Here is a 10456-nt window from a genome sequence, read left to right on the forward strand (position 1 = left end):
ACCTACTCCTCGTTTCTTAAGAGTGAAAACTATCTCCACAAACTAACACGAGTCTTTCCTGCATGCTTTGTCCTCACTCATATGCATTTCAGGAAAATTTATAGGTCACCCAACATAGAATTGTTCGAAGTAAAACACACTTAACTATGAAATTTTTATGATTGAGTGAATAGTATGATCAGTCATGTGAATGTATCATCTACTTCACAATGATATACTTGTATTATATAGATTGCACTAATGATATACTCGCTAAAATGCATTTTGATTAAATATGTTATATTATTGATACACCAACGTTGTACTTCGAATAAAAGTTGATATACTACTGATACATTCATGTTATACTTGAAATTATATTTAGATTAGTATAGATAAACTATTGATGATGTATTTGATATCATGAGTACTAATATACTATCGATGCATTGATATTATGTTCGTACACTGTTACTAATATGAATGAGATATTTCGAATGAATTTTGAATGGGTATTGAAATACTATTGAAATATGTTATATTTCAAATGAACTTTGAATCATTGTTGATACGAAGGAGTGTTTAAACATTGGTGACGGACTATGATACCATTTGAAACAGCCTAAGCCCACTACTAGCATATATTGACCGCTTTGGATCATTATGTATTGTTGTTAGCCGCACGGTTCTAAAACGCATTTGTTAGGGATAGATTTTCACACCCTTATAAAGAATGCTTCATTCCCTTCTCCAACCGATGTGGGATCTCACACTCTAATAACAATAGCAATGGTTACTGTTGTAAGTTTTCATGAAGATGTATTGTCATAACTCTCATTTAGTTTATAACCATTTGATTAATATTCTCATTTATTTTGGTTATTAACTCTCATTTAAGTTCATAATCGTTGATGGTTCATATTATTAGTTTGATACATGAATCATTCATGCCTATATAAAGGGTTAAAGTATTGAGTTTTGAGTGTAATTTTGTATTTGTTGAGTGACATTGGGGGAGAAACTTCGTTGAGAGACTTTGCAGTGAGAGAGTGTGAGATATACACTCTATAAACACTTTGATTATTGAGATTGGTTGCTACCCTTGGAAGTAGGAGAATTTCTTCTCTCCAAACCACGTAAATCTTTGTGTCTCTTTGTTTAATTTCTGTTAGTGGGTGCATGAGTGCAATCGATCTTACTTCGCTTATTCTACGAAAATTGGGTATCATAACCATTTTTGTGGTTGTGACATTTGGGTACAACAAGTGATATCAAAGCATTGAAGGTTGTGGCGTTTCGACACAACAAATGATATCAGAGCATTGAAAGTTGTGACATTCACGACACAACAAGTGAAGAATGTTTCATTCTCCTCTCAATCGAGATGAGATCTCATAGTCCACCTCCTTTGGAGCCCAACGTCCTTGTTGGCACTCGTTCCCTCCTCCAATTGATGTGGGACCCCCCAATCCACCTCCTCATGTCCACCTCCTTTCGGAGCTCAGCCTTTTCGCTGATACTCATTCCCTTCTCCAATTGATGTGAGACCCTCCAATCCACTTCTTTTGGGGCCAACATCCCTGCTGACACACCACCTCGTGTCCACATTCCTTCAGGGCTTAGCCTCTTCTCTGACACATCGTTTAGTGTCTGGCTCTGATACCATTTGTAACAGCACAAGCCCACCGCTAGCAGATATTGTTCTCTTTGTGTTTTTCCTTTCGAGCTTCCCTTCAAGATTTTTAAAATAGTCTACTAGAGAGAGGTTTTCACACCCTTATAAAGAACGCTTTGTTCTCACATCTAACCTCACAAAAAGAGTCGAAAGTTGTTACAAATTTCTTGATCTATGTGTACAGTTGATGTTGCTATGATGGGTTTACAAGTGATATTCAGAAGTCGAGAAAGAATTATGATTCTTAACAAAGAGGTACTGTCCTTTGATATTCAAGAAGCCATACGTTTTCTTGTTGGATGATGCATGTTGTTGTGTTGTGTAGATTAAACAATGCATAATTGGTGGCATTGGAGCTGGGAAAGAGCTTGGATTCCCAATCAGCCTCAATCCCACCACATTTTTTAATGATTTGATAACGATTGTGGATAGGGTTTGGTTGTATCTCACAACTAAACGTGTTAGTGTAATCTCTGCCCCAATTGACTTGAATGTTCGAATCGAGACCTACTTCATATCGAGTTCGATTTAGAAGTCATTTGAATTCTTATTCGGAGTATAAAATAAATAATTTTTGAAAATTTTGTTTGAGTTTTGAAAATATTTGTAAAAAGTGGGAATTAAAACGAAGAAACTCTAGCTAGGTCGTAATAGTCGATGTCTTAGCCATCAAATTTATAGATAACCTTGAGATTCTGATCGAAACCAAATGACAATGAGACTACATTTTCTTCATATTTCTTGCATTAGATTCTTGACGTACTTCTTCTAGTTGGTATTTTCTTGAGTTCGTGATTTTGAATGAGTTTCAAAGACTCTCGTAGGATATTAGATCATCAATGAATTTGAAAAATTAATTTGATAGATTATGGTAAATTTAAGTTGAATTGAGAATTCTTGTTTAACAAGTCAGTCGTAAGATGTCCTAAAGCACTTAATTGACCACAAAAATCAAGGAAGTCCAAGATAGCTTACCAAACCAATTAGCAGTTATGAGTAGTATCATCAGAGCCGAGACCACTTCCTGTTTCCTCAAATATGATATGAATGCTAATAGTGACATAGGTTGGACCAAATAACGCTCCAATCAAACAGTAGGTTCAGAATTCAGTACCGTTAAGCTTAACTCATATTTATCAGATACAATAGTACGTTAAGGCAACTTCAAGTTTCTGTCACTATCATGTGTGAAAATGGTCACAAACCCTAATGATTATAAATTATACTTCGTTGAATACACCCTATCTAAATGAATATCACAAACCCTAATCTATTTCGAGATTAATACCACAAACCCTAATTCATTTCTATTTTCAAATCCCTTACACAAAATGATACGACCCGATCAACCCGATCGACCCGAATTAAGTATTTGGTCCTTCACTAGAATAGATCAAATATCGAGCATACAAACCAATAGGGATAATGATTACACCGTGACCATTATCATTTGACTTGAAAAACCATACTCTTTTTGCTTTTGACCAACGGCTCAAATTATTGAAAAATTCTGTTTCATTGGTAATGATTTCAAATTGAGTCTCATCTCCTTCTTCAACGCCTCCAATTATGCATTCTTTTTTCTGTAGAACATTAACAAGAAATCTCTTCACTCATGAATTGAGTATCACTAACATCATGAACATGTTAATGGATAATACCTCTTGTTCTAGAGTAAACTCCTCTCCTCCTCCAGAAAATTTCGCTTTTGAATTCGATATAGTGACCATAACTACGATAGATAATAACAAGTTGTTAGAAAATAGGAGAGAAAGGGAAGAGAGCTTTGTTAAAAGCCAGACTCTTCGTAATGTTATGATATTGTCCACTCTTCCTTAAATTAGCCAACGTAGGACTCCCTCTCAACAATCCTCTCATCGAGCAAAGTACACCATAGAACCTCCCTTGAAGCCTATGGAGCCCTCAAATAGCTTTGCCTTGGGCTTCATTCTCTAATTAGCCAACGTGGGACTCCCTCTCAATAATCCTCCCCTGAGGCCTATGAAGCCCTCGAATAGTCTCTCCTTAATCGAGACTTAACTCCTTCTCTGGAATCCTAGAACAAAGGGTCTCCCCTCGAACAAAGTACACCATAGAGCTTCCCTTGAGGCCTATGGAGCCCTCGAACAACCTCCCCTTAATCAAGACTCAACTCCTTCTCTAGAGTCCTCGAACAAAGTACACCATTCGTTCGACACTTGAGTCACTTTTGACTACATCTTCGAGGCTCTCAACTTCTTTATTCAACATATGAGGATTCTATTGACATGACTAAATTAAGGGGATGACTCTAATACCATGTTAGAAATCACGACTCTCTACAATGGTATGATATTTTGTCTACTCTAAACATAAACTCTCATAACTTTGCTTTAGGGTTCCCCAAAATGCGTCATACCAATATACTTACAATAAAACCATGATCATTCCCTAAATTAACAAACGCGAAACTCCCTCCAAATAATTCTCAACAAGAAAGCGAAAAAGGGTTCGAGTTCTTATACGTTACCGTGTGTAGCATCATTCAAAAACGTCCCAAATAATGTGAATTTTCGTAAATCAATGGAGACAAAGATTCCATAGTTAATTACGCCTACGTCAACTTCTTCATGTGCTAACAATAATGGCAAGAAAGCTTCACACCCATCACAACCTACAAGAAAGAACCCACAAAAGTGAAGTTTCATGAATGAATTATGAAGCAAGAAACAAACCCAGATGGGGAAAAGGAGAGAAGAATGTTAAATTGATCAAGAAAAGAACCAAGAAGCTAATACTAACGGGAAGGACTGGAAAATATAAATTTTAGGTAAGCGTTGCCTTCCCAATGACTCATAGCAATTAAATCAAAATCAGTTTGTTTCATATCGAAGAGAATATCGTAGTAATCGTTGACCGACATGCTGGAATGGAAAGGCTTATTGCACAAGAAATGGGTGAAGAATTGAGGCATGGTTTGAAGCTCTATAATGGAGGGAGTTGGGGAAGGGCGTGAGACAATTACGGTCAATTTGGCCTTCGAGCATTTGAAATCCATGTTGTTGTAATAGTTAACTTGACCGTGTATGAAGTTTAACAAGTCTATAAAATGATGCACGCCGTGAATGCTGAATGCTAACATATTGTCAATTCAATTTCTCAGCTCATTATTGCCTTTAACTTGCTTCCTTTTATAGCCACTTATCTTATTGCATTCTTTATTTACTAGTGGGAGGGTATGAGTGTGAAAGCAACATCTTTCATCGAGGGATGTTGTAACGACTCGCTTATCGAGAATTTCAAGCTGTATACAAGATTAAATTGTTTCGTGGATTATGAGGAGTATAAACTTTCGCAAGTGTGGGTTCGGTTCGAGCTTTTTCGATAGCTTTTTCTTCCTAAAACGTTCAATAATGTTGAGGATTCTTGAAATCCCACGTTAATTCATTAAGGAGAAAATCATTGGTATATAAATGAGGGACAATATCAGGTGCTGGAGATCGAATCCAAGGCAAGAAACTTTGAATCAAGACTCCTCTCGGTGTTGGAGGAAGAGCTTGGGTGGTGGATTTGCCCATTTCGACAAGAAAATCTGAGAACAAACAGGGTTATGGACTTCTCGCTTTGCGATTTTTACCTAGATCTGAGGAGTTTCTTCCGTAATAGATCTGAAATTTTGAGGGGTGTAACTAAAAGAGAATTCACATAGGCTTCTTGAAGGAATCCCAGACGAAAATCGGAGTTTAATTGGAGTTCAGGTGAACTGGTCAAGAATGAAAAACATGAGATTTTCTGTATCTTTGGACGACCTTAATTCATTATGTATTCAAGAAAAAAATAAAGGAAAAATACGTCAGTGTAGGTGCATAGAAACTCTACGACTTTGGTGAAGTCGATCCGAGTTGTGTGCATAAAGTTACAAAAATCGGAAGAAAATAGTTTGAACACATAAAACTAATGAAGTATGGAAATTGGAAACACGCAGGAGAGAGAAACCACCGCCACACGTCACCCAACGTATCGAGGACCACGGCAGAGCCGACAAGCACCACGTGGCAATTTATGGCTGGAGAAATGCATCTAGCTCGCTAGCAGACACGCGTCAGGCATGCAAATTTGGGTCAGCCTGGGTCCAAATTGATGATCCACACGTGACCTAGGAACCACGCGAATTGATCCGCCCGCGAACCGCTCCGACCCGATGCCTACGACCTACGATTGCACATAACTTTTGCACGTGGGATTGCGTGTAGAACCAATCCAGACCGCCTATAGGCGCGTGAATTACCATTATTTCCTCCCTTCGGCCTCCGTTTTTTTGTTTTTGGCTGTGATTTCAATACTGACCTTATTATTTTATGTGAATTAGGACTCATTAAGAAAATTTTAGAATTTTTGTAACCCTCTCCAACACGAAATTCGAGTTCGGATAGGCACGAGTCAGACAAGTAAGTAACCATTTGGATTCTCATGAGCAGTACTTGTACGAACCGCTTGAAATAAGCATGCATGCTATCAAATCGATAAATCTGCTAGCCAAACCTAACATATTATAGCATGTCGATCATGGAAATGAATTAATTAAGAAAATTAATGAAATCTAGATATGATTGACTATGAAATCCATTTATATTGAGAATGTGATAGTGTATGTATGCATGATAAAGGAGGAAAGAAAATTTGTGAAATTGCTCTCGGTGAAGATGGATGTTATCTTCCCATTGAGCATGTTTGTTAATATTGCATGAAATGCTGCATGTACTCTAATGCATGATTGTTGTGTTGTCTTTCTTGTTGATAATAAGAAGAAACTACGAGCCTAGACTAGGGCGCTTGATATCGAGTAGGCTAGACAAAGACCTAGAATGGGATACCTCTAGAATACCATGCATTTAGGCCCTTGAAAGGATGACCAGCGGACCCAGTCCCTAGTATTCTAGACCATGACAAGTTTGAGAAGCCTTGCTCGAGGATCCTAGAGATGAATGAATCCAAGTCTAAGCCACAAAACCCGCACTAGAAAGACCTAGTAGGACACCATGGTAACTGTAGACAACCGAGGTAGCCCGTCGAACTTGAGAAGTGTGGATAGTGTCACTAGAACGTCAACTTCTCTCTTTACTTCGATACCACACCATCGAGTCTAAACTCCAATACTGAGATCATTGAGCTAGGCAGAGTGGGACAGGGTAGTGTGGTTTGTGCCACGACCTAGTGGTGATAGCTAAGGGGTCTCTTTAACAGGACCTCTGAGCTATAGAAACCCATCCCTAAGTGGGGGAGAGTAGAACCACGTAGGATGACCTAGTAGTTGACTGGCACACAGGGGATTACAACCCCCCGATTTTAGTGGAAGTATGGTCTCGTGGAAGGGTTATCAGCTAACCTCCACGAATGATGTTCAGAGAGCGATCCTGATTCAGATCCAACTATATTGTCCCCTCAATTTTACTTGTGTCACGACCCGAAAAAAAACATAATCTTTAAGCCGTGACTAACATTGTATGACATGTAATGTATAAACGAGAAATTCAAGGAAATCATTTGTTTCAAAAGAAAAGAACGTATCTTTATTAGAAGGACATATGTGCCTAGGTAAAAACAAGGAAAGGAACATGTGAGACAAAGTGTACTATTTAGTAAACTAGACTGACGCCCCGGGACACGCTTCCTCTGTGACAACCCACATCGATCAACGCGCCCTCTCTTGACTCGACGCCTCACGTACCTGAAAAAAAAAAGAGTATAACAGGAATGAGTATAAAAAATTATACTCAGTAAGCCACCTACTTGTAGGCTCTTATCGCACCCTAAACTTAGCAGACGATCACGGACTTTCCTTTGGCTCTAGAACAACTGAATCTGGCCTTACCTCATTAGGGCTTACTCTCTTGGAACTTATCCCTTTGGACTTCTTTGGTTCCTAGACCTTTTATTTAAACCCCTAGAGTTCCTTTTATGCTAACCTGTGTTGGACTGGTGCCTTACGAGTGGCTACCTCGGCATGGGTATGAGATTATCTGGGGTCTTGCCTAGGAAGTGAGCTGCAACCCCCTAGACTCATGATAATCCCCCTGTATTTGGGAGGGCTACCTCCCCTATTCCATCCAGCTAAACGGTCAATTACGACGTGGGTATCCCGTTTCCCATACTAAACGGCTATCGAGCAGTCGAGTCCTGATCAGGAACCCGCTGGTCCCCCACGAAGCTATATCACCATCCACACACAAGTAGCCTAAGGGTACTCTAAGGATGTTTCATGTGCCGTGATGGTCTGATAAACTAATAGGGAAAGGTTAAGTCTATTCCTTGATGGCTTGTCGCTCTAACCATAGTCTTCTAGTCTTATTCATAAAGGTGGCCATAAAAATAACCGAGTACGTACATAACTATTATCCAAAAACCTCAAACACATTTCATGCAAAGTAATCATACAAGCTCGACGGGGTGATAACATCCATCAATTCCCGGAGCACAGAGTTCGCAAATTTTCCATTCTCCATTCAGCAAAAAGATATACATATGCATAAAATAAAATGGGAATTAAAAGCATATAAGCAGTATCCAAGTAACTCTCATAACAAATCACAGCATACATCTTACGTTCAATAAACTATTTCCTACGAACATTTACGGGAAAGCTACAACCTAAAATATTCAGACTAGCATGCATGCATCCCAAGCGGTTCCTACAAGTATTACTTCCTAAATTCCGTGTGGCGACTTACTTGGATGCTACGTGCCCTTACGCAGCGTTTCCACACACTTGGCGTAACGAGAGGGGGTGATTTTTCCTCAATAAGGTCCTATTTCATACAAACAAATGGAGTTAGGATATGAATCAGGGGAAACTAGGGAAAACAGAAGCCGATCGGGCCAAAAACAGCTTACACGCGCCTCCACGCGCCAGTCACGCGCTGGGGAGCAGCCACTCGCGGGTTCCACGCGCGAGTGTCACGCGCCCAGAAATTCCTGCAGTCGCGGGTCGCGGGTTCGGGTCGGAAGCGGTGATTCGGGTGGACCGCGGGTCGTCAACTGGATTCGGTTCGCCGTGCGGGTATCGGGTCAGCCAAGGAGCGCGGGTCGGGTCGCGGAGCCAGGGACGCGTGTCGCAGGAGCGCTGGAGCCGCGTTTTCCCAGGCGGCGCTCGACGCGTGTCCGGGGGCGATTGGCGCACGCGGCCCTCTGGTTGGTTGACGCGTGGCACGCCGGCGGCTTCTCTCTCCTCCTACCAGAAAATCAAGGCTTCCGATTAGTTTTTCCGAGGTTTCTTTCCATTTTCTATCTTTCGATTCTTAACCCAAACAGAGGTGGTTTCTTCAACAAAGTTATAGATCATCTATCAACCTACGTGCCAATATTATTTTCTTGATTTTTGCTTAGTCACACGATGAGTTTCTAGCGTCGAAAAGAGGTTCGGTAACAACCTTACCGTTCTTGGATAGTCTCTCAGATCTCGTCGTTCCGTCCGTTTCCCTCACCAAGATCGGTAGCGAATCCTCCCTGGACAAAGGTAGTAGACTTAACCATTCTACTCCTAAACAAAGATCTAAGATCTGGAAGGTATAGTTCGAAATCTTACTTTGCGGGTTTTCTTTCTGATCTTGAGGAAGGAGGAGGAAATCTCCACACGAGTTCTTACTTCACTCCAAGAAGGGCTCCAGAGTACAGGTCTTGGTAGGAAATGGATTCCGTCGGCGACTCTCCGACGAAAACTCCGGCAAACCAGTTTTCTCTCTCAAACTTTCTCTCAGTTCTTCTCTCTCACTCTTCTTCTTTTGCAGGTACTCTGAGGGGAACGCTCAAGACCCCTATAATGGGCTGAGGGGTAAAATGTCCTTTTTGCCCCTCAGCCGTTTTTTTTTTGGACGTTACAAACTCTCCCCTCCTTAAAAACTTTCGTCCCCGAAAGTTGGTATCCCTTGGAAGAGTTCGGGATAGGTTCTCCTTACGTCTTCTTCTCGTTCCCAGGTTGCCTCCTCGTGTCGATGGTTACCCCATGCGACTTTTACCAAGGGAATAACTTTGTTGCGCAGACGCCTAGTGTCTCGAGCCAGAATTTTGCTGGGTCTTACCTCGTAGGACAAATCTTCCCGAAGAGGGAGGGTTTCGTGTTCAATCACGTGAGTAGGGTCTGAGGTGTACTTTCGCAGCATAGATACGTGGAACACGTTGTGAACGGCGGCAAGGTTTGGTGGTAGAGCAATCTTATACGCCACGGCCCCAACTCTCTCTAGAATCTCGAAAGGGCCTACAAACCTTGGGCTTAACTTCCCTTTCTTTCCAAACCTCGTCACCCCTCTCATAGGGGCTACCTTCACGAACACATGGTCACCCACCTCGAACTCGAGGTCCCTTCTACGCAAATCTGCATAGCTCTTCTGTCGGCTTTGTGCAGTGAGGATTCTTTGCTTAATTTTCTGCACTGCCGCGTTGGTGACCTGAACTAACTCCGGTCCCAGTAGCTGCTGCGTGCCTACTTCTTCCCAAAATACTGGTGTTCGACACCTACGCCCATACATCGCCTCAAAAGGGGCCATCTGGATGGTCGCTTGATAGCTATTATTATAAGCAAACTCTATCAGAGGTAGGTGTTCATCCCAGCACCCAGCGAAATCCAAGACACAAGCTCGCAACATATCTTCCAAAATTTGATTCAATCTTTCAGTCTGTCCGTCCGTCTGAGGATGGAATGCTGTACTAAACCTTAACTGAGTCCCCAATGCTTTTTGGAGGCTTTTCCAAAACTGAGAGGTGAATCTAGTGTCCCGATCAGACACTATAGACACCGGTACACCATGCAAGCGTACTATTTCTCTGATA

General features: G+C 41.1%; 1 protein-coding gene and 1 long non-coding RNA gene across 5 annotated transcripts; both read right to left on the minus strand.

Annotated features, from left to right (window-relative positions):
- Window positions 1–2921: 2921 nt before the first annotated feature.
- Window positions 2922–4779, minus strand: LOC111460352. 2 transcript variants are annotated; one of them, XM_023103587.1, is made up of 4 exons: window positions 4659–4779; window positions 4164–4307; window positions 3316–3386; window positions 2922–3237 (listed from the first exon to the last, which is right to left on the minus strand). In XM_023103587.1, exons 1-4 carry the CDS (start codon window positions 4678–4680, stop codon window positions 3019–3021), a joined length of 456 nt encoding a protein of 151 aa, XP_022959355.1. In that variant the 5' UTR covers window positions 4681–4779; the 3' UTR covers window positions 2922–3018. The 2 variants fall into 2 exon arrangements, with proteins under 2 accessions (XP_022959355.1, XP_022959354.1); XM_023103586.1 differs by having other exon boundaries at window positions 4436–4779.
- A 2309-nt stretch (window positions 4780–7088) lies between these two features.
- Window positions 7089–9414, minus strand: LOC111460241. Of its 3 annotated transcripts, XR_002713394.1 has the most exons (5): window positions 9216–9414; window positions 9061–9136; window positions 8525–8861; window positions 8362–8439; window positions 7089–7361 (listed from the first exon to the last, which is right to left on the minus strand). It is a non-coding gene; the product is annotated as an uncharacterized LOC111460241 (long non-coding RNA). The 3 variants fall into 3 exon arrangements; XR_002713393.1 differs by lacking the exon at window positions 7089–7361 and having other exon boundaries at window positions 7588–8439; window positions 9066–9136; XR_002713392.1 differs by lacking the exon at window positions 7089–7361 and having other exon boundaries at window positions 7588–8439.
- Window positions 9415–10456: the final 1042 nt, after the last annotated feature.

Source organism: Cucurbita moschata, unplaced genomic scaffold (genome assembly GCF_002738365.1).
Source record: "Cucurbita moschata cultivar Rifu unplaced genomic scaffold, Cmos_1.0 Cmo_Scf00023, whole genome shotgun sequence".
Classification (NCBI taxonomy): domain Eukaryota; kingdom Viridiplantae; phylum Streptophyta; class Magnoliopsida; order Cucurbitales; family Cucurbitaceae; genus Cucurbita; species Cucurbita moschata.

Excerpts from the sequence above, each read along its gene's own strand:
- LOC111460352 (XM_023103586.1), bottom strand. The coding sequence starts at position 4,775 with ATGTTAGCATTCAGCATTCACGGCGTGCATCATTTTATAGACTTGTTA. Across the intron at positions 3,387-4,163 it reads TTTGAATGATGCTACACACG|TTATGGTCACTATATCGAAT; the intron begins GTAACGTATAAG and ends TATCTATCGTAG. Across the intron at positions 3,238-3,315 it reads AGTTTACTCTAGAACAAGAG|AAAAAAGAATGCATAATTGG; the intron begins GTATTATCCATT and ends AATGTTCTACAG.